Source organism: Myotis brandtii, unplaced genomic scaffold (assembly GCF_000412655.1).
Source record: "Myotis brandtii unplaced genomic scaffold, ASM41265v1 scaffold397, whole genome shotgun sequence".
NCBI classification, from domain to species: Eukaryota; Metazoa; Chordata; class Mammalia; order Chiroptera; family Vespertilionidae; genus Myotis; species Myotis brandtii.
In genome coordinates this window covers 4,923,475-4,945,880 of record NW_005365229.1, presented here as the reverse complement: position 1 = coordinate 4,945,880, position 22,406 = coordinate 4,923,475, and the positions used below count along the sequence as shown (strand labels likewise).

The following is a 22,406-nucleotide window of genomic DNA, read 5'->3' as shown; positions in this document are numbered from 1 at the left end:
CGCTAAGGATGTCCGACTGCAGCTTAGGCCTGCTCCCCGCTGGCAAGTGGACATCCCCCGAGGGCTCCCGGGCTGCCAGAGGGATGTCTGACTGCCAGCTTAGGCTTAATCCCCCGGGGAGCGGGCCTAAGCCAGCAGGTGGACATCCCCTGAGGGGTCCCAGACTGTGAGAGGGCACAGGCCAGGCTGAGGGCCCCCCGCCCCGAGTGCACAAATTTTTGTGCACTGGGCCTCTAGTACTACATAAATATCACAGCTGTTAGATTAGACCAGGGGAGCCCTTGGGTGCTGGACTCCAGGACTGGTTGAATTAGAAGGGAACTAAAAGGTCTGCCTCCTACCCAGAACAGAAGTCCTTTCAATAAGGATGTGACTGGAGCAGGAAAACAAAGGGTTCAAGAAGGTGTGTCATTAGGGGAAAATGGAATAACCAGTGAGTCTGTGAGAGATAGTATTCAGATTTTGCACTTCTCTTGGACAGTTTGGAAAAGAATTAAGCAATAGTGACATAGAAAATTCATTAAATTTAAAAAATAATACAACTTAATTCTAGAAAGAACAATGACATAGGAAGAAATTGGCTTAGCAGTGATCCATACTAATAAAGTCATAAGATAAACACTAAATAAGGATTCAACCCCAAATCATACTATAACTATGTTGGAAGGAGGAAGAAAAAAAAGTGGGGACATAAGGTGATGTATGTACAAGTGCCATTTCCCATAATAGAAAGTCAGTAGATACTCTCTAAAATGATTAAGCAATAAATAGTGGACTTTGGAAATTAGGAAATCAGGGGCTTCAGCCAGGAGAAGTGAGATAGCAGGAGAGGTTGGATTTTAAAGCCAACACAGTGAGTACTGATGACTGTTCAGAAAGGGATGGTCATAGTGAAAAGAGAAGACAGAGCTGGGGGAGAAAAGCAAGGTCAAAGAACATTTTGGAGGACTGCGTACAAGGAATTGTTTTAGGAATCAGTGTTGGACTATTAATCATTTGTACAATTTAGAGGCTTTTGATTCTAGACTTTATTTTGTTTTCTGTTTGTATGTATGTGAGGGAAACATGTTTTTTAGCTGAAAGAAACTAGCTTGTGAAATGGGAGGAGTTGAATCAGAGAGAGAGAAAAATTTATGCAGCGAAGTCTACATTAGGAGCCATTCCGCTTAAATTCATATTGAAAACATACATACTAGAAAGGCAGTTGTGTAGAAGCTACTATTTGGGGTAAGAAGGCTAAGGTTGATTTCACAATTTTTTACTCCTGGATTTCTATAGTGTCTACAATAGTTTATATTTCTATAGTGTCTACAATACTATTGTAGACACTATAGTTTCTATTGTAGACACTATAGAAACTGTTTTTCTTGACTTGGGCATTAGGTAGAGTACCTATAATATTGAGGCATTTCCTCAGAAGATGGGCCAAAGTAACCCTAGAATGAAGGATGGCTGACTCTGGCTAACAAAGCTTAAAAGCAAATTTTGAAAGGATCCAAGTGTTTCTAAGTAATTGTGTACCAGAATAAAGCTCAAGAATATTTTAAGAAATATAAAACCAGCACCTAGAAAGATAAAATCCCCAATTTCTGGTGTTCAATAAAAAATTACCAGGCATGAAGACACTGTGGCTCCAAAGGCAGCCAGATATCCTCAGAAGAGCACCCTGAGGAGAAACAAGCTTGACCGCTATGTCGTCATCAAGTTCTTACTATGGAGCCAATCATGAAGAAGATTGAAGACGACAATACACTGTGTTCATTGTGGATATCAATGTCAGCAAGTACCAGATCAAACAGGCTGTGAAGAAACTCTATGACATTGACGTGCCAAGGTCAACACCTGATTGGGCCTGATGGAGGGAAGAAGGCATATGTTTTACTGGCTCCTGACTTTGGGTGTTGCCAACAAAATTGAGATCACCTAAACTGAGTCCAGCTCCCTAATCCTATATAATAAAAGTCTAATATGCAAATCGACCAAACGGTGGAATGACCAGTGGAATGGCCAGTCGCTATGACATGCACTGACCACCAGGGGGCAGATGCTCAATGCAGGAGCTGCCCCCAACCTACAGGCCTCAGGCCAGCCAAGGCAGGTGCCAGCAGGGGCCCCTGATCGCCCCACCGGTTGCCCCACAGATTGGCTCTGATCACCGGCCAGGCCTAGGGACTCTACCCATGCATGAATTTCGTGCATCAGGCCTCTAGTTCTAAATATAAATTTTTTTCACTGTAAAAAAAATTGCGCATAATGAGAAAAATCAAGAAATAACCCATAAATGATAGGTGATAGAATTAGTAGAAAAGAACATTCTTAACAGTTATAACTATATTCCGTATATTCAGGTGGTAGAGGAAAGCATGAGTATATTAAGGACAGACACAGAAGATATAAAGTAAGCCTCAAACAGAACTTCCAGAGAGTAACAAAATGAGATGAAACCAAACAAACTGAGATTAAGACCAGTCAGACACTGCAGAAGAAAACATTACTGATCCTGAAGACACAGCAATAGGAACTGTCCAGAATGAAAAACAGGACATCCCACTGTGCTGGTATCAATTTATTGCCTCAGCTCCAAATTCACCTTTTGGCCTGCTCTGTTGTAACCGTGCTATTTTTTGTAATATCTCTCCTTTATCAGCCAGCAAGATGTTAAGTGTTGCCAGTAGAGGGTGCTTGAGAGACTTTGGAGAAAGTCGGGGCTTTCCTTCCAATTATAGTATTGCTCTTGAAGTCCATGAAGAGCACTCTTTTTCTCCACTGCATCGGCCCCTGAAGTTTCTCCAGTGCTAGGTTCCTGCATAGCACAGTTTGCTTCAACATTTAGCTACTGCAACTCTTGTTCTGATGAGTTCTCAATTCAGCCAGAAACAGTGCAAACCAAAAGACAGTATATAGCATCTTGAAAGTACTGAAAGAAAAAACTGTCAATACCCAGCAAAAATATCTTTTTAAAAGAGTAATCCAATAAATACTACACATGACCCATGTTCGAATGTCCCCAGTTTCCAAATAATGTTCTTTATGGCTGGTTTTTCCCCTTCCAGTCTAGGATCCAGTCAAAGATCTTAAGTTGTTATGTCTCTTGAATCTCCTTCAATTTAAAACAGTCCCAAGTCTTTTTTATTTTTCATGACATTGACTTTTTTAAAGAGGTCAGGCTATTTTTTTCCTTTTTTTGCAGAATGCTCCTCAATTCTCATTTTGTTGGATTATTCCTTCGTGATTAGATTCAGGTAAACCTTTTTGGCAAAAATGCTACATCAGCAATATGTCCTTCTCAGTGCATCACATCAGGGCCCCTGATGTCCATTTGTCCCATTATTGGTGACATTAAGTTTAATCGCTTTGTTAAGGCAACATTTGTAAAATTTCTGTAAGATACCTTTTAGATAACCCTTTGTGGGTGATGTTTTGAGACTATGTGAATATCTTCTTCCTCAATTGGCTTTCATCCAGGGTTTTAGTATCCATTGATTCTTGCCTGAATGCTCATCTTTAAAGAAGCATTAGGAATAATAGTGCTTCCTGTCTAAATTTTAAAACGATAATTACTTTATAATCTTTGTAAGCATTTCCCTTGGTTATTTAATTGATGAGAGCTATGGTGTCCATTTGGGATCTTTTCCTTTCAGCACAGACAGACATCTGAGGGAATCTATGCCACATGGAAACTCAGCTTGCCTTGCCTTCAGAGGGAAGGTAGTCAGAGTAATAATAATTATGGGAAGCCCAATAATAATAACATTATTATTAAGAATAACATTATTGAACGTGCTATAGATAACTAGTGTGCCAGACTCCAAATAACATACGCCAGACATAATCCATGCCTGTGAGAGATTTTGTGATGGATTTAAAAAATGGCAAAAACTTTGGGAAAGTTTTTTTTTTCCTCTGTCTCCAGAATTCTATAATTAAAGCCTTTATTTCTCTTTTTAAGAATCCCACATTTTTTCCATATATCTCTAAGGATCATACCCCTAAAACTTTCTTCTTGAGAAAAGAAAGATCCTCTCTGTCAACAATGCCAAATTGGTACTCAGTTCACTGGAATATGGCAACTCATTTCCACTCACTTTTAACCAGATGAGTGGGAAAAGGTAGTAATAATTTTTTAAAAGTTGGGGGCACATGAAGACCTCAAGGTATGAATAAGCTCAGGCCAGCTTCTTACCTCCTGAGCTTTAAGGTGTAAGTCCTGGGTCCCTCAGTGGGAAGACCCTTTCCTCTGTCCCAGACCAGTGTCCATCTCACCCCTGCCTAGACTGACCCTGGACCAGAAGAGGTGCTCGCGACCTCCTTTGGCAGCACCTTTCCTGCCTCTGCAGTTTACCAGCTCTCCTGCAGGTCAGCATCATTCCCAGATAACAGGAAATCACCCTGGGAAATGGTCTTTTTGTTTGAAGGCTTCCAGCTGCATCTCTGCCCATCCTCCTGCCCGGTCCACCAGGAACTTGCTTTGCTCACATTTCAACAGTGCATGAGGGAGCATTTGTCTTGATAGTTTCCGAGATCATTCTGGCACCTGATTCCCCAATGTGATTTCCCTGGAGACTAGAGAAAGATTAGGACAAACTGAGAAATTGGCTGAAGGGCTAGAGCAGTGGTTCTCAACCTTCCTAACGCCGCGACCCTTTAACACAGTTCCTCATGTGGTGGTGACCCACAATTTCATTGTTACAAATTGAACATAAAGCATAGTGATTAATCACAAAAACAATATGTAATTATATATGTGTTTTCTGATGGTCTTAGGTGACCCCTGTGAAAGGGTCGTTCGACCCCCAAAGGGGTCGCAACCCACAGGTTGAGGACCGCTGGGCTAGAGGCTACAGTTTCTCTTTAGTAAAGAGCAGAAGGTCAGTACATAAGATGCAGAGCTCTGGGTGAAACCTTGTGCTTCCAGGATCTCTCCCATGGACAAGGCTCTGAATGGCTTTCTTTTATATTGAGTTTTTCCCCAGAGCTGCTGAGGTGCCTGGGAGTCCGCTGGCTCCAAAAATCAGGCAGAAGGTAGGGCCTGACCTGGGAACAGTTCTAAGGGTGAGAATGGCAGGAAAGGGCAGAGACTGCTGAACCCCACTCACTTGATATGCTGGATCCCGTGGTTTCCAGACAGTGCGGTGGCAATGCATATCATCCCATCCATCCCCAAGGAATTCTCTTGAAGACTAGGCAGAGAAAAGATGGAGACACCAGAGTGAGCCAGTCAGGGCAGAACACACCTCTGAAAGCAGCACTGCATTATCCTGTGGGATAGTTCTGGCACTGATTTCTCCACAGGTGCCATAGCAACAGCAAGGTGGGCATTTAATCCTGAGACGAGTTTATGAGGAGCCAGGTTGTACCGTCTTAGTGCCATGGAGATTATAAGACCAAAAATGCTGATGTTAAGTGATTTACCTCTGACCTATGCTAGGCAAAATGACCAAACTCTTCCATAATATAGACTATAGTCACCAGAACAGTCTGAACTATTACTATTCAGAAGGAAGCAGCTACAGAGGAAATCAAGAGCATCTTATCCCCTGGGGAGGTTCCAGCATAGAAGTCCTCTGCTCTGGGGTGCAGATAGGGCTCGGCAACCACTCACTTGAGTCTTCGGAGGCTTGAGTTGACCTTCAGAGCATTTGCCAGGGCTTTGGCTCCAGCCACCCCAATGGCGTTTCCTCTTAAACTGTAAAAAAAAAAAGACAGGCAATGGGCCCTGGCCAGTGTTCTCAATGGTTAGAGCATTGGCCTGTGCACTGAAGGGTTGTAGGTTTTATTCCCCATCAAGGGCACATACCTGGGTTGCAGGTTCATCCCGGCCCCAGTGGGGGCACATGTGGGAGGCAACCAATCGATGTGTCTCTTTCACATCAATGTTTCTCCCTCTCTCTCACCTCTCTCCCTTTTCCCACTCCCTCCCACTTTCTAAAAATCAATGGGGAGGGGAGGGGGGAGATATCCTTGGGTGAGGGTTTAAAAAGAAAGAAAGAAAAGACAGGCAATGTAAGGCACCGTGATGGCTGAGAGGTGAAAATGCTATTTCTTCAGATGAGTATGGGCTACTGGTGAGAGGCAGTGTGGACTCAGCAGCCATGAGGAGTTAGGTTGCTCCTTCCTTACTCTCAAGCCAAAACGGAGTTTGGCTTTGGGGAGCAAGCAGGACACACAGGAGGGGTGAGCCAGCCCAACCTGGGTGGTGTGTTGGTGCCTTCATTCTCCTTTTACATTCCCAAGGAAGAGCTGGGCTGACAGGAGAGGCAGCACTACATCCAGCAGTCCCTGTGTGCTCAGCATCACAGAACCACGGGAGCAGGGGTGACCTGGACATGCCTGAAAGCCCCACAGAGCTTGAGGCCGCAAGCTCCTGGATCTCAAAGACCAAGATCAGTGGACACAGACCACCCCAGGGACCCCTAAACAAGATCTTGGGACATTCAGCCGGGGCAAGACCAAGAAAAGCAGGTACTCAAGAAAAGGAGGCCCAACAATAGTGACTCCCAGGGAGAAGGGGTGAAGTAGGAATGGGGAAGCTGGGCATGCTTGATATTTAATTGCTTTGTGAATTTCTTACAAATTGATATTTTTTTTTCTCCTCCATATCTATTCACTTGAATCAACAGTTTGGTTTTTTTGGGCAAGAGTCTTTAGCCGGAGGCTGGAATACTTACTCGAGAATCTCCAAGGTTCTGTTCACAGCGAGGGCCTCCCCCAGTGCCTGAGCCCCCGGCGCACCAATGGAGGCCACCTGGAGACTAAGAGGAGATGCTGTTAACGTAGTCAGGCCAGACAGGCTGGGCTCTCCAGCCCTCATACCTGCCCGGGGCCCAGCTTCCGTTCACAGGCACCCTCATTTTCACCACCCTTGACTTAGGGTCGAAAATGACAAAATAGCACTGAAAATTGGCTGTGGTCTGTCCAAAGGATACTGCATATCCTCCCTGCACTGTTTGTGCTTGGGACATATCTAGGTACTATGGATACAGGAAATAGAGGTAGTCTCCTGGGGAGTTTGCAGGAGAACACTGCCTGTACCCCTAAATTTTGTTACAACTGCAGGAGCAAGAATGCGCTGGGCATCCCTTCTCCTGCCTGGTTGCTGATACTAGGAAAATCAAATGCAGCTTCCTAGACTGGGAAACAAAAATGGTTTTCCATACGAAAGGATGGTAAAGGGCTGGCTTCCTGGACTGCTGCGCGCGTCAGGACTTACTAGAGAGCAGTGAGGGCTGTGTTTGCCTTCAGCGCACTGGCCACTGCACAGGCGCCTTCGTCCCCGATGGCGTTCTCCTGTAAACTGAACACAGAGAGTGAGCCTGGGCCAGCTCTCTAGCATGACGTGCTGAGCTTGGACCTTCTACCTAATTCAGACCACACACATTGTAGACTATACTCCCAGGGTCACCCCATGGCCTCCTGATTAACATTCAGGGGGACCTGGGGTCTGGACCATCAGAAGCAAACAAGAAAAGGGACACATGGAAGCATTGCCAACAAATGCGTGAGATAAAGTGTGCTTTTCGAAGCCAACTAGAACACTGAAAGCCCTCTGTCCCCAGGCCATTCTTGCTAGCTACAGTAATAATTTAACAAACGCTTGAGTGTATAGTGTGCACTAGCAAGGCCAATTCCGCCTTTTTGGAACTCAGGTGAGGAGACATGATTAAATGAGCAGTCACTATAGGCTAAGAGCAGGCTGCAGTGTGGTCCCAGAGAAATAGGTCTAAACCAGTGGTTCTCAACCTTCTGGCCCTTCAAATACAGTTCCTCATGTTGTGACACAACCATAAAATTATTTTCGTTGCTACTTCATAACTGTAATGTTGCTACTGTTATGAATCGTAATGTAAATATCTGATATGCAGGATGGTCTTAGGCGACCCCTGTGAAAGGGTCGTTCGACCCCCAAAGGGGTCGCGACCCACAGGTTGAGAACTGTTGGTCTAAACCAAAACCCAAAGGATAAGAGATGGGGAGGGGGCCTAGGATATCTAAAGAACCCAACGACATTGAGTCAAGTCTCTCGAGAGTGAAACGAGGCTGAGGAAACATTAAGGAAGCAGATGTTTGGGGGCCCTAGAAGCCATGCTAAAGGTTGGACTTCACTCGGCAGGCCCTGGGCAGCCATTGAAACATCTCACCAGGACTGGGACAGATTTGCATTTTGAAAAGATCCTGGCTAGCCGTGGATGGACTGGGTGTGGAGGCTGCTGCAGTGATGCAGGTGAGTGATGCTGGTGCCTGGACAGTGGCCTGGGGTGGGACACTGGGAAGAGAATCAACAGGACTTGGAAATGAATCAGTAGGACTTGGAAAAGGGCAAGGGTGATGTTTCTACTTTTCACAGTTGGTTGGCTGGTTCTAGTCATAAGATGGGGAACCAAGAAGCAGGCTTGTGGGGGGGATCATTCAGGCAATCTGAAGTACCACTGAGACACCTAAAGGGAGGTGCGGAATGGGCAGTAGATACACGGGTCTGGAGCTCCGGAGAGAGGTCTGGGATACAGCTGTGGGGCCATAAGGACTTCAGAGCCTGGGAGAGGAGAGCTTCCAGAAGAGAGATAGCACCTTCAAGGGAAGATGGCCTGGGACAGAACCCTGAGGAACACAAGTATTTCAAACAGAACTAGCCAGAGATGGGATATCCTGGAAGCTGAGAGAGAAGTAGTCAGCGTCAAAAGGAGATGAAACGCAAAAGGTTACCATTTGACCCAGCAATTCCATTCCCAGGTGTATACACAAGAGGACTGAAAGCATACACAGAAACATGTACATGGATGTTCACAGCAGCATTATTCATAATAACCAAAACGTGGAAACAACCCAAATGTCCAGCAACAGATGAAAGTCTTATCCATACAGTGGAATACTATTCAGCCATGAAAAGGAATGAAGTGCTGACACATGCCACAATGTGGATGAACCTTGAAAACATATTAAATGAAAGTTGCCAGTCATGAAAGGCCACATATTGTATCATTTCACTTACAGAAATGTCACGAATAGATAAATCCATAGAGAGAATAAATTAGTGGCTGCCCATGATAGGGCAGAAGGGGAAGTGACCACTGATGGATCTGGGTTTTCTTAGAGGGTGATAGAAATGTTCTAAATTTAGTTGAGGTGTTGCACAACTGTGAATATACTAGAAACCAGAGAATTATATACCTCAATAAAGCTATTATGTATTTTTTAAAGCAGATGAGGATGGAAACATGCCTGCTGGCCTTAGGACAGAGGAGGCTGTGTGCTGAGGGCGTGAGCCCTGTGCTTGGTGGGCACTGAGGTTTCAGATGCCCCTGCCCCCGTGGAGTCCCCACTTACTCGAGGCTGATCAGGCTCTTGTTGAACTGTAGTGCTTGTCCCAGGGCCTTGGCGGCGCCGGCCTGGATGAAGTTCCACTGCAGGCTAGGCAGACACGGACCACATGACTATGTGGCCCAAGGCAGAGTCCAGGCGGTCCTGGGCTCCAGAAAGAGCGGGCTTCTCCCAGGAGAATCTGACGCCAGGGAATGGAGTCCCTGCGGGGTGTGTTCTAGAGGGACCACTGATGGGCAGAGCTCCTGCAACCCTCCTCAGCCTTAGTCCCAAGGAGTCAACGTTTACTCTCTGGTTAGGGGTGGGTACAGGCTCAAATAAAGACTCCAGATGGTCCCTGCTGTGGTTGCCCACCTCCAACCCCATTGGTCTCCCCGTGGATCAATCTCAGGAAGTGGAGCAGGGGCAGGGCTGGTGGCCCTGCAAGTGACCACCTGCAGCCTGCTGGAGGCCCCAGAGACCATGTGGGAGATCCCCAGAGCTGGACTTGGTCTCCTGCATCAACTGGTTTGGGGGAGCCCTGCAGCTCTGGGCAGGGGACGGGGTAGGTGGGGGCCCCGAGGACTCACTGAAGGGACATGAGGGTGTGGTTTTCTCTCACTGCCATTGCGATGGCCTGGGCACCCTGGTCATGGAGGAGGTTGGCTGTCAGGCTGGGAGGAGAGGAACAGGGGCGAGTGAGCAGAAGCCGACCATGATGTCCCTGTCCTTGCTCCCCAGGGAATCCAGACCGCCCTCCCCCAACCCAAGGACTGCATCGGGCCCACTAGGATAGCCCAGCTCACACCTATGGAGCACTTGCATGTGCCAGGCACGTGCCCTGGACTGTTGTAACAAATCTGACACCCCCAGGGGGAGTGGGCCCAAGCTCAGCTCAGTGAGGTTCCATGACAGGTCACCCACCAGGAGGTGGCAGAGGACTCACTCCTGATTCCTGAACTGTGCTGCCCCCACGATGTGGCCCCTTCTACATGCTCGTCCAGAGCAAAGGGCTGAGGGCCAGAGAGTTGCCACTACTTCATCCTCATGTAATTTATGACAGGACAGTGGGGGACTTGTGTCTGAGTCACCACCAGGGGCCAGGTCTCCTGGCTACCTCCTCCCAGCCAGGTCCTTCTTCAGCCTTTTATAATGGCCAGAGTGACCAGGGCCTGGCCCATCAGTCTCTGGGCTTTGCATAGGTGGGGCCCTGGCATCAAGGAGCCTTAGGAAGCACAGCCCTACCCCCCGCCCCCACATCCCACCACAGTGCACCAATGCTCACGTACTCCAGGTTCTTCAGGGTGCTGTTGGTGCAGAGAGCTCGAGCCAGATCCTGGGCTCCCTCTGGGCTGATGGAGTTTTCCCGAAGGCTGAAGAAAGAGAAGACCCTGAGCTGCTGACCAGGCAGATGAGGCCTCTGGGGGAGACAAGCCCAGGTGTTCAGACTTTTAGAACCAGAGAAACCTCATGTGGGACCCGGACTTCCTGAGCGAGCATGTGGTGTGTGCCTCCAGCGAGCCCAGGTTCTGGAGGCTAGGCAGCCAAGTGTCTCCCCTTTAGGACCTACCAGTAGGACAGTCTAGGAGGAAGAGGATAAGACAGTGGGACCTTAGAGCTGTGAGGGGCAGGCATGCTTGGGTGCCTAAAGGATGTGTATATGGGCAGGGAGCAGCAGAGCTGGCCAGCTGGAGGCCACAGCTGCCCCTGCCCTCCCAAGAGCAAGGTAGAGTGCAGGATGCCAGCCCCAGAACCAAGCTGCCCAACCAGAGGTCGTCACAGGGGTAATGTGGGCTTCCCAGCTCCGGCCTTTCCTTCCAAGTCCCTTTGGACCCTCTGACCAAAGGGATACCTGGTTGGAGAGGGAGGCTGGGACTTACTTGAGGCTGAGGAGGGCTCGGTTGGCGCAGAGGGCCCCCATCAGCGCTGCCACTCCGGTGTCACTGATGGAATTGCTCTGCAGGCTGAAGACAGAAGAGAGGGCACATTTGACGTGGCTGTCTCAGGACTCGGAGGGAGCCATCAGTCCAGCTGAAACACTAAGCTCGCCAGGGAGTTGGGGGACACCTGAGGCAGGGGCCACACCACATTGTTTTTTTTCATCATCCCTCTTTCCTTTCCTCGGAGGGAGCCATCAGTCCAGCTGAAACACTAAGCTTGACAGGGAGTTGGGGGACACCTGAGGCAGGTGCCACACCACATTGGTGTTTTTTTTTTTATTATTTTTTTATCATCTCTCTTTCCTCTCTCATCCCCACAGTCCAGCCCCTGCTAGGTCAGGGCAGGTGCGTATAGCACCACCAGCCCCAGAGTTTGACTCTGCTTTGGTTTGGGTGGCTCCAAATGGCCTCAGAGACCAGTCCACAGGCCGATGCTGTATCCACTGAGCCAAACCCACTAGGGCTCATCCCTCTTTCCTCTCTCATCCCCCACAGTCCAGCACCTGCTAGGTCAGGGCAGGTGGATATAGCATAACCAGCCCCAGAGTTTGACTCTGCTTTGGTTTGGGCGGCTCCAAATGGCCTCAGAGAGGGGGCGTGCGCTTGTCTGCAGCCCCCAGAGAAAGTGGCACAGTTGAGTCCCCCCAGTGTGGGAGCAGCGCCAAGCTCCCCCACCCCCACCAAGGCCACTGCTGCTGGCCCTTTCTTTAGCTACCTGCACTGACTTCTAAAGGGCTTTCATAGTACCTAGATATGTTGTCACCCTGAAAACACCAACCCCTACTGTCCAGGGAGATGGAGCTGGTGTGGTAGGTGAAACAGGTGGGGCAGGCATGGAGGGCCCACCAAGGCCACTGCTGCTGGCCCTTTCTTTAGCTACTTGCACTGACTTCTAAAGGGCTTTCAGCGCTTGTTGTCACCCTGAAAACACCAACCCCTGCTGTCCAGGGAAATGGAGCTGGTGTGGTAGGGTGAAACAGGTGGGGTAGGCATGGAGGGAGAGACACTGAGATCATAGCGTGCCCACGGTTGGGGGTTGGTTGGGTTCTGGCAGGGACATCCATCCATCCATCCATCCATCCATCCATCCATCCATCCATCCATCCATCCATCCATCCATCCATCCATCCATCCATCCATCCATCCATCCATCCATCCATCCATCCATCCATCCATCCATCCATCCATCCATCCATCCATCCATCCATCCATCCATCCATCCATCCATCCATCCATCCATCCATCCATCCATCCATCCATCCATCCATCCATCCATCCATCCATCCATCCATCCATCCATCCATCCATCCATCCATCCATCCATCCATCCATCCATCCATCCATCCATCCATCCATCCATCCATCCATCCATCCATCCATCCATCCATCCATCCATCCATCCATCCATCCATCCATCCATCCATCCATCCATCCATCCATCCATCCATCCATCCATCCATCCATCCATCCATCCATCCATCCATCCATCCATCCATCCATCCATCCATCCATCCATCCATCCATCCATCCATCCATCCATCCATCCATCCATCCATCCATCCATCCATCCATCCATCCATCCATCCATCCATCCATCCATCCATCCATCCATCCATCCATCCATCCATCCATCCATCCATCCATCCATCCATCCATCCATCCATCCATCCATCCCCATGCTCACAAATATTTATGATACGCTGGGCATTGTGTTAGACACTGAGGATACCAATTTGGCCTTTCTGCATTTCTCACATGAGCTCCTTCAGACTCCTGTTGTGCTTCAGGGCATCTGCCATGTGCTGGGCTCCCATGGGCCCGATGGTATTCTTCTGCAGGCTGTGAGAGAGGAGAGGGGTCCTTTAGCAAAGCTGGTCCCAGCTATTCCCAGGCCAAGAATACTCTGACTCAGGGTGAGAGGTCAGAGACAACAGAGTGCTGAGTGCCAGTCATCTCTTTGAAATGTACACATCAAGGAAGATAGCACAGACTCCAAGTTGTAAGAGCCTTCTTGTCATGAAGATATAAAGTTTTAACTTTCCTTTGGCTAAAGGCAGTTAACAAACACAGATGGCTGTCCCAACTACCAGGGTAATTTAGGATAAACTATGTGTGACAAACGCTGCTGTCCAGTTCTCTTACTTGAGGACAAGTTGTTTATCTTGGAAACATGTATGTAATGGGTTGTGTCTGTTGGCTATGGAAGAGGGTGTGATTTATTTCTGCCTTTGCAATCTCATCAGCAGATTGCCTATGATGTACATTACAGTCCAGGTGAGTGTTTATTCAAATAATAAAGCTGTTTTGTTCTTCCTCCCATTTGTGGAGAGGGTTTTCTGGATTGGCAGGAGGTTTTATTTTTAATTTTTTGCCCAACACCTGTTCTCTGGAAAAGCAATGGACGTCAAGTTTTCCAGGGGCCATCCAGACAGGTCAGAAAGCCTCAGGGCCTTGCCCATCCATCCCTCCTTGCAAAACACAGGCAGAGAGGTCCTTGGAGGAGAAGATGAGAGAGTACAAAGGAGACTTTCTGATGGCCAGCACGTCCACTCACTGCATCACGGAGAGGGTCCGGTTGGCTGCCAAAGCCTCAGCCATGAACTTGGCACCATCGTCCCTGATCCTGTTACTCTGGAGGCTGTGGAGGCAAGGAAGAGGCGCGTCACCAATGGAGCACACAGGGGCACCCAATGGTGGCCTGAATCCCACCACAGTGTCACCAATGCTCAAGGGAGGGCAGCAGCTAAGCTCAGTGACAAGGGGCTTTAACCACTCTATGCCCTCAATGCACACCACACAGGAACTGGGCAACAATTGGCCTTTCCCTCTGTTGCTCTGGACTTAGGTTTTCCTCTGGGTCTCTAAGCACTGGCCTGCTGACTGGGGACAAGGTGCCCATGGTATCTGGGTAACAAAAGCTAGGTCATCGGTAATCCCAATTATACCTAAAAGTCATAGCACCCAAGGGTTGGCGAGGATGTAGAGAAATCGGAACCCTCATCCACTGCTGGTGGGAATGTAAGATGGTGTGGCCACTGTAGAAAACAGACTGGTGGTTCCTCAAAAGGTTAAACATAGAGTTACCATGTGACCAGAAGATTCTACTCCTAGGCATCTACCCAATAGAATTAAAAACAGTTATTCAAATGCTGTTCACAAATGTGTACAGCACCATTATTTTCATGGCCAAAAGTTGAAAACAACCCAAATGTCCATTAACTGATGAATATTATTTGGCCATAAAATGGAATGAACTACTGATACATGCTAAAATGTGGATGAACCTTGAAAACATCTTAAGTGAAAGAAGACAGACATAAAAGGTCTTATTGTATGCTTCCATTTATATGAAATATCCAGAATAGGCAAATCCATTGCACAGAAAGCAGATTGGTGGTTGTTGAAGGGAGGGGAGAATGGGAAGTGACTGCTAATGGGCACAGGGTCTTCTTTTGGGGTGCTGAAAATATTTTAGAGCTAGATAGAGGTGACAGTTGCACAATTGTGAATGTATTATGTGCCATTGAACTGCACACTTCAAAATGGTGAATTTTGTGGGAACCTCACCTCAATATAAGAAAATGAAAACAGGGAGAGGTAGCCACCATGGTAAGGAGAGACATGGGTCAGGCGACCACGCAGCCAGAATAAAGATAAATGAAGAATTCAAAAGTAAAGAAAATGAAGCTTCTCCTAAGAAAATAGAAGAGACATCAAGTTGCCTGGTGAAAAGAACATGGATTAGCCATGGTCAAAACAAGAGCAGCTGAACCAACTCAGACACCCACCGAAATGCTATCTTCATTAAACTAATAAAAAATAGGTTCCGCCCTGGCCGATGTTGCTAAGTGGTTGCATTGGGCTGCACTCCAAAGGGGTGCTGGTTTGAGTCTGGATCAAGGGCATGTACCTGGGTTGCAGGTTAGCTCCCTGTCCCGAGTTGGGGCATATGCAGGAGGCAACCGGTTGATGTGTCTCACTCACATCGATGTTTCTCTCCCTCCCTCCTGCTCTCTCTGAAAAGCAATGAGAAAAAATATCCTCAGGTGAGGATTAACAGCAACAAAAAACGTTTCCGATGTGGAATTGTTACTCAGAAGATCTACTACACAAGGTGTTTACACAGACCACAATACACTGAAATTGGTCCCTAGGAAAGACGTTCTTATAGAAAATAAGCCGTATTGTGATGCACCAATTGAGAAGCAATGAATTCCTAGGATAAATTCAAGTCTTATCATTTTTAATTTTAGAATATATAACTGAAGCATAAACAAACAAATACATAAAAACAAAACAAAATGGTGGTACACATTCAACTTAGGATGGATACAACCACTGGCTCCTAAAAGGAGCACAGCAAACCACACCAAACTATAAGAATCTTCTGAAAGATGGGCTTTCAATGTCTTGGAAAACATCTCAGGGGAACATTCTGATACCATGATCTTGGGGATTTCTCATTCAATGGAGGACAAGAGGTTTTCCTCATAGATTATTTTGCTCCTCCACCTCTACATATCTCTACCCTTCTTCTCCTCTATTCCTTGCTCAGGCCGTAAACACAAGCACAATAACCAGGGAGGAGCTGGAACTTGGAAACTTGCTTAGGATACAAGATCCTGTGGTACCCACTGGGTGGGAGCTGGTGTCTGATGCCCACATTTTCAACCACCTCCTACTCCATGGGTGGCACCTGAAGGGAAGGTTTTCAGGGGGAAGCAGGTGACACGTACCTCAGAGAGGCCAGGGTGCGGTTAATCTTCAGAGCATCTGCCAACGCCTTGGCCCCTTGAGGTCCAATAGAGTTACAGCGGAGGCTGGCGGAAGGGAGAGAGAAACAACCATTCTCTTTCATCCAGTGCCCAGGAAGGGAAGTTACACCAGAAGTTACACTGACCTTTAAATCTATGCTTCTTGAACAGAATGTATCAGGGTTTAGGATTTCATGTTTGGTGCAAGTGGGACAGAGATGTTTATGTAGGCAAACAAGGAAGGAGTTTCTGAAGGAGCCCCATGTGATGGGCAGAAGAAAATAGGATCCGATGCACTAGTGGACTTGAGCCAAGGACGGAGAGGAGAATGATAACTCCAAATTCAGGCCTGAAATTCTGGTGCTTCCTGGGCGAGTCCGAATAGCTGAGCAGGAACTGTGACATTGTTTGCTCAGCTATTCTTCCAGTCCACCCATGGGGGAGACTGGTCAAGGGGACTTCACAACATGTCTCACAAGTGCTCCCTGTCCCTATGGGGAAAGACTGGCCTTTGGTGGTGTACTTACTCTAGAGAAGTCAGACTTCTGTTGACAAGGAGGGATCTGGCCAGAGCTTTGGCCCCTTTGTTACTGATCTGGTTCTCAGCCAAGCTGCCCAAGGAGAGGGAGAAGAGTGGTTATGGCAAGTCTATAAATATCAGCTCCAGGCTCATGATCCAAACCCCTCAGCCTCACCAGCATCATCAGGGCCAGGACAGAGGCAGAGATCAGGTGAGCCCTGGAACAGAATGCCAGGCCCACAAAAGCCTCTGAGCCAAGCAAGGTAGGACTAGAGTAGGCAGACAGACCTGCACACTGGCAAAGGGTCCCAGGGAAGTTTGGTCAGAATTCAGCACAACAACTGCTACATAGCACAGGAATGAGGGCAGGCGGTTACAGAAGTCTACCACATGGCCCCCAGGCAGTGGTGTGCTAGAAAACTGGCTCTCAAGAAAAAACAAAATACAAAAACCCTGATTTGTAACATTGGCCAATTTCCATGGTGTAAATACTCCTGCCACGGCCAATTTCAAGCACTCACAGCTCTGATGAACTGATTTTACCCTCCTTAGGCACAGAGGTGTCTGTACGAGATCACACGGAGCCTACTACTCTAACCACTGTCCTCAATAATTGTTTTGCTCCTGACTCATTCCACATTTTTATTTCCTCAGATATAGATTATTTCAGAACCCAAAGCCTTGTGTGAGAATAAAAAATTATTCTTGGGCCCTGTTCTCCAAACCCACCTACCTGATTTTCTGAAAGCTGCCCTTAGGTCATGGAATCATTTCAAGTACAAACAAGAGTGTTACTCAAACTTGGAAATTATTACAGGAGAGATTTTATAAGCACATAGATCTGTCCTGCAGTCAGCATATAAACTTTAATTACATTAAAGATGCAATGTTTAAATTTTTAAATCTTTTTTTATTGATTTGTAAGAAAGAGAAGAAGGGGGAGAGAGAGAGAGAGAGAGAGAGAGAGAGAGAGACATCGATTTGTTGTTTCACTTATTTATGCATTCATTGGTTGATTCTTGTGTATGCCCTGACTGTGGATTGAACCCACAACCTTGGCATGTCAGGACAACCAGGCTCTAATGTTTTTAATTTAAAAATTTTTTTAAATTATATTTTATTTAAAGATAGAATCCTGTGCCCAGAACACTATTTGAGGGCAAACTGTGAGAAAATTGGGCCTGGTACCATGTCAGTACACATAGTGTTTGGAGAAATAGCCTCTGCTCCTCACCCTATCCTTCCTCTCTTCTTTCAGATGAGTACCTGAGCCCCTGGAACTTTCTGGAATGGGCGGAAACAAGCTGCTGCATGCTTCAGATGCCTCTCTTTGAAAGTACCACCCGCTAGTTGAGCAGAAAGGAGGATGGGGGAGGAGCCCTCAGTCCCAGAGAGACAGGTGGGTGCCCTGGGCGGAGTCTCCTGGGTCAGCGTTACCTGATTCTCTGAATGCGACAGTCCTTTCCACTCAGCACACTGCCCAGCAGCTCCATCACGGGGTCCTGGAACTGGTTGGTGTCCAGCCTGGTCGGGAGGAACAGCAATTGTGAGTGGTACCACCTCCCATAGGCAGGGTGGATGAAGTCCCTGGCTAGCACAGGAAGGCAGGAGGGGGCACTAAGCTCAGACACCCAGGCTAGGATCCTCCTCCTCTCTCCATTCCACTGTAGCTCCCACCATATGGCCCAGAGACCTAGGACAGCACACCCACCGAGCTCACAGTTTTCCTACGAAGGTGAACTGGGAGGCTCAGGGGCATGAGCCCTGGGGTTTCTATCCGTGTGCATCTGGGAGATGCTTGCTGCTAGTTCTCCTCCTTCTGAGGACATGGAAGCTGCTCTCAGGTCCTGAGTGGCCCTGGCCCTGGTGCCCTTCCCTCAGCCCCTATTAAGGTTTGGAGCAGTGGACAGAAGATGGGCTGAGGGCGGAGAGTGTGGGTATGGCTTCTGTCAGCACTGGGATGGTTCACAGGGTGTTATGGGTTGAATAGTGTCTCCCCAAAAGCTGTGTTGGCATTCTAACCCCCCAGTGGCTCAAGAGTGTGACCTGATTTGGAAATAGGGCTGTGGCAGACGTAATTAGAGAAGATGAGGTCACACTGGAGTGAGGTGGGCCTGTCATCCCATACGACTGATGTCCTTACAAGCAAGGAAAGCCCTATGTCAGTGGCTCTCAACCTTCTGGCCCTTTAAATACAGTTCCTCATGTTGTGACCCAACCATAAAATTATTTTCGTTGCTACTTCATAACTGTAATGTTGCTACTGTTAGGAATCGTAATATAAATATCTGATATGCAGGATGGTCTTAGGTGAGCCCTGTGAAAGGGTCGTTCGACCACCAAAGGGGTCGCGACCCACAGGTTGAGAACCGCTGCCCTATGTGAAGACAGACACGGAGAAGGTAGCCCTGTGGCCACAGAGGCGGAGATCGGAGTGATGGATTTATAAGCCAAGGGTAGCCAGCAACACCACAAGCTACAGAGGCAGGAAGGATCCTCCCCTGAAGGTGTCAGAGGGAGCACAGCCCTGCCAACACCTTGAATTTGGACTCGGCCTCCAGAACTGTGAGAGAAAACGTTTCTATTGCTTTAAGCCACCCAGTCTGTGGACCTTTGTGACAGCAGCCCCCAAACACTGACGCAGAGGCTGCTGGTGGAGGGCAAGTACTTTCCAGGGCCTCTCCTCTCTCCTCTGCCAACACCCCTGCACACACCACCCTGGTGCCCACCTCAGACTCCGGCAGTAGAGCAGCTGGGGCAACAGGCTCTGGAGGACACCCTGACTGAGGCTCAGGGACAGGTTGGCCTCCTGGGCGCAGGCATCTGACACCTGCAGAAGGTAGGCCAGGGCAGCCCGGTGCCGGGGGCCGGTCAGCCTGGCCAGGCCCCCGCTCTCCATGGCCTCCTCCACACTGCGGGCCAGCTCTGTGTGCTGCAGCTCGTGCAAGCAGTGCAGCACATTGACTGCCCGGGCACAGACCACCGTGTTGGGCTGTAGGCAGCCCTGCAGGAGCTGGGCCACCTGCGCCCGGGAGCCCTGCTGCTCGCCCGGGGCCAACAGGGAGCCCGCCAATAGGTCATTGACCCTTGGAGATAAGAGGCCGCAGAGGAAGCGAAGGAACACATCCAGCCGTCCGTCCTCAGCCTGCATGGCCCGCTGGGCCGCACTCCTGAAATGCGTGAGGAAGCCCAGCCGAGGCCAGGACACACCGCCCTCCGTGAAGAGGTCGAAGATGGCCCTCTTGGACGCGCTGTAGTAGTACGCAGCCCCCAGGAACTCCTGCAGAGACAAGTGGGTGAAGCAGTAGGCTGCCCAGGAGGCCAGGGTCTCCTCCCGCTGCAGGAAGTAGCTGCACACGCTGCTCTGCAGCAGAGCAAGGTCCACACCAAACGCCTTCAGGTCCGGCTCATAGAACACGTACTTCTTCTTGACCAGCCCATGGAAGGCCATCCGGCCCAGCGTCCCCACCATCCTGCGGCCACCGTGGGCCAGCTGCTCAATGCGAGGGCTCACCTTGCCCTTCTCCTGCCCCTCCCCGCCCAGGGCCATCCGGAAGTACCAAGAGTAGAGCTCGCACAAGGTCCTTGGAGGCCACAGCTCTGTGTCCTGGGGCCCCTGCCTGTGGCGGCACAAGTGGCCCAGGGCTAACCCCGCCAGGCGGCAGAAGGCCGGGACGGTGCACATCAGGTACAGGGCCCTGTGGGTCCGAACCTGGCTCAGGACCCAGTCCAAGAGGACCTGGTCCTGGGGGAACATCTGCTCCAGACACACTTTGATCTCCTCTTCATTAAAGCCCCGGATCTCAGTCATCCGGTCCACCAGGCCCCCTGGGATCTGGCCAGCTGCGCTGGGACGGGAGGTGATCCAGACAGAAACTTCCGGGAAGAGGTTGCCCCGGATGATGTTGGTGATCAGGTGGTCCACCTGTATCTCCTTCTTGGGGTCCGTGCAGGCCACGGTGTTGGAGAAGTCCAGAGGAGTCTTACACTCATCCAGGCCGTCCAGGATAAGGAGCACTTTGGCCAGGGCTGCCACTTCCAGGCCAGACTCCCCGACGTGTGGGAAGATGGAGCGGATGAGTCTGTCTGCGGACAGCTTCTCATGGGTGTTGAGATCCCGGAACGTCAAAGGCAGCACCAAGGAGAAGTCCTTGCCAATCTGCCCCCGGGCCCAGAGGCAGACAAAGTGCCTCACCAGGGTGGTCTTGCCCACACCAGCCACCCCGATGGTGATGGAGATGCGGGGCGGGATGGACACCCGCGACAGAGGCAGGAAGAGCCTGTTCAGGGCGATGGTCCTAGCTGAGCGCCAGGCCCCACGCGTGGCCTCCACCTGGGTGAAGTCGTGTTCCCTCAGTTGCAAGTCCATCAGGCCTTCCACTAGCAGGAGGTTGGTTAGCCTGGGTGAGGGACCACCCAGCTCCAGGCTGCCTCCTGCCCTGCTCAGAAGGGCCTCTTGGTGTCTCTGTATCCGCGAGTCTGTGGATGGAGGTCAGAGCTCAGGGTTGGGGAGGGCGGGTGTAAAGAAGGAAAGCGGCGAGGCAAATGAAAAGCAGGGGCAGGAGGTAGAATCGAGGGGGATGAAAGGAGAGGAGGGGGAAAAGGCTTGGGGACACCCCTCCGTCTGCCTACCATTGCCATGAGGCCCCCGTGGAGAGTCGGGTGTCCTGTCAGGGGTCTGTGGGGCCTGGGAGCCCTGACAGCCTTTCCCGGCCAGCAGGTCCATGAGGGCTTTCACCTGCTCTGCCGGGGAGCCAGCACCATGGCCCTGACCAGCCTCCCCGCCCATCCGCATCTCCTGCTTCCTCATGGAGTCCAGGATTGCTGCCAGGAGCTGCGAAGAGAAAGCCTGAACCTGCTGCCTGCTGTCTCCCTGCCCAGTGGCCTGGGACAGGTAAGGAGCCTCCAAGGATGTGTGGAGGCTCACCCTTTGGGGACCCACCCTTTCTCCTCTCCCAGCTAGTGGCCCACAGTCTGACCTCGAGGAGGAGGTTGGAGGGGCTGGTTGTTCCTGGATGCTGAGAATCGTTCCTAATGCCACAAGCATTGATCAGATGCAGGGGACCAAATGGACAAGAACCCAGGCCCAAGCTCGAGCACTTACTGGTTGTGTGACACTGGGCAGGCTGCCTGAGCCCTCTGTGCCGGGGTGTCATTTGTAACCTGGAAATGGCAATGCGGTTATGAGTAGGTCCACTCACAAGAAGGGAAGAAGGAAAGAAGCCAATCTGGAAAGGCTACATACTGTATGACTTCAACTCTGTGTTATTCTGGAAAAGGCAAAACTATGGGAACAGTGAAAAGATCAGTGGTTGCCAGGGGCTTGGGGTGAGGAGGGAGGGATGAGTGGGTGGAGCACAGAGAATTTTTAGGGCAGCGAATCTACTCTGAGTGATATACTACAGTGGTGGGTTCACGTCATTATACGTTTGTCCAAGCGCAGGGAATGCACAACACCAAGAGTGAACCCTCATGTAACCGATGGGCTCGGGGTGATAATGACCTGTCAGTGTAGGTTCATCTGCTGTAAAAAGTGCCACTCTGGTGGGGATGTCCACAGTGGGGGAGGGTGCACATAGGGGGCAGGGGGCATATGGAAATCTCTGTACTTAATCTTTCTCTCAATTAGTCTGTAAACCTAAAACTGCCCTAATAATGAAAGTCTAGTGATTAAAAAAGAAACAAAGAAAAAACGGAGGAGTCTAAAGAGAAAGGAAAGTTGGTTCTCAGAGCAGTGGTACAGCTACGTTTCTTACTCTGTTTCCTGGGGTCTCCTGGAAGAGCAGGGGCTCCTGACCCACAGGCAGCACTGTTTCTGCTGGGGATAGTGACGCAGAGGTGCTAAGAGGCAAACCATGTCTGAGTCCCACCCACTCACATTCCTTTTCCTCTGTGTAT

General features: G+C 49.5%; 1 protein-coding gene across 1 annotated transcript; it reads right to left on the bottom strand.

Moving 5' to 3' along the window:
- Positions 1–2,226: 2,226 nt before the first annotated feature.
- NLRC3 (NLR family, CARD domain containing 3) lies at positions 2,227–21,683 on the bottom strand. Its single transcript, XM_005872975.2, is given in 18 exon segments — positions 2,227–4,563; positions 5,097–5,180; positions 5,603–5,686; positions 6,669–6,752; positions 7,211–7,294; positions 9,322–9,405; positions 9,885–9,968; positions 10,584–10,667; positions 11,175–11,325; positions 11,910–11,935; positions 12,990–13,073; positions 13,789–13,872; positions 15,971–16,054; positions 16,516–16,599; positions 17,946–18,032; positions 19,238–20,987; positions 21,141–21,342; positions 21,613–21,683. Coding segments are annotated over 17 exon segments (3,207 nt in total). The 5' UTR covers positions 21,319–21,342; positions 21,613–21,683; the 3' UTR covers positions 2,227–4,472.
- Positions 21,684–22,406: the final 723 nt, after the last annotated feature.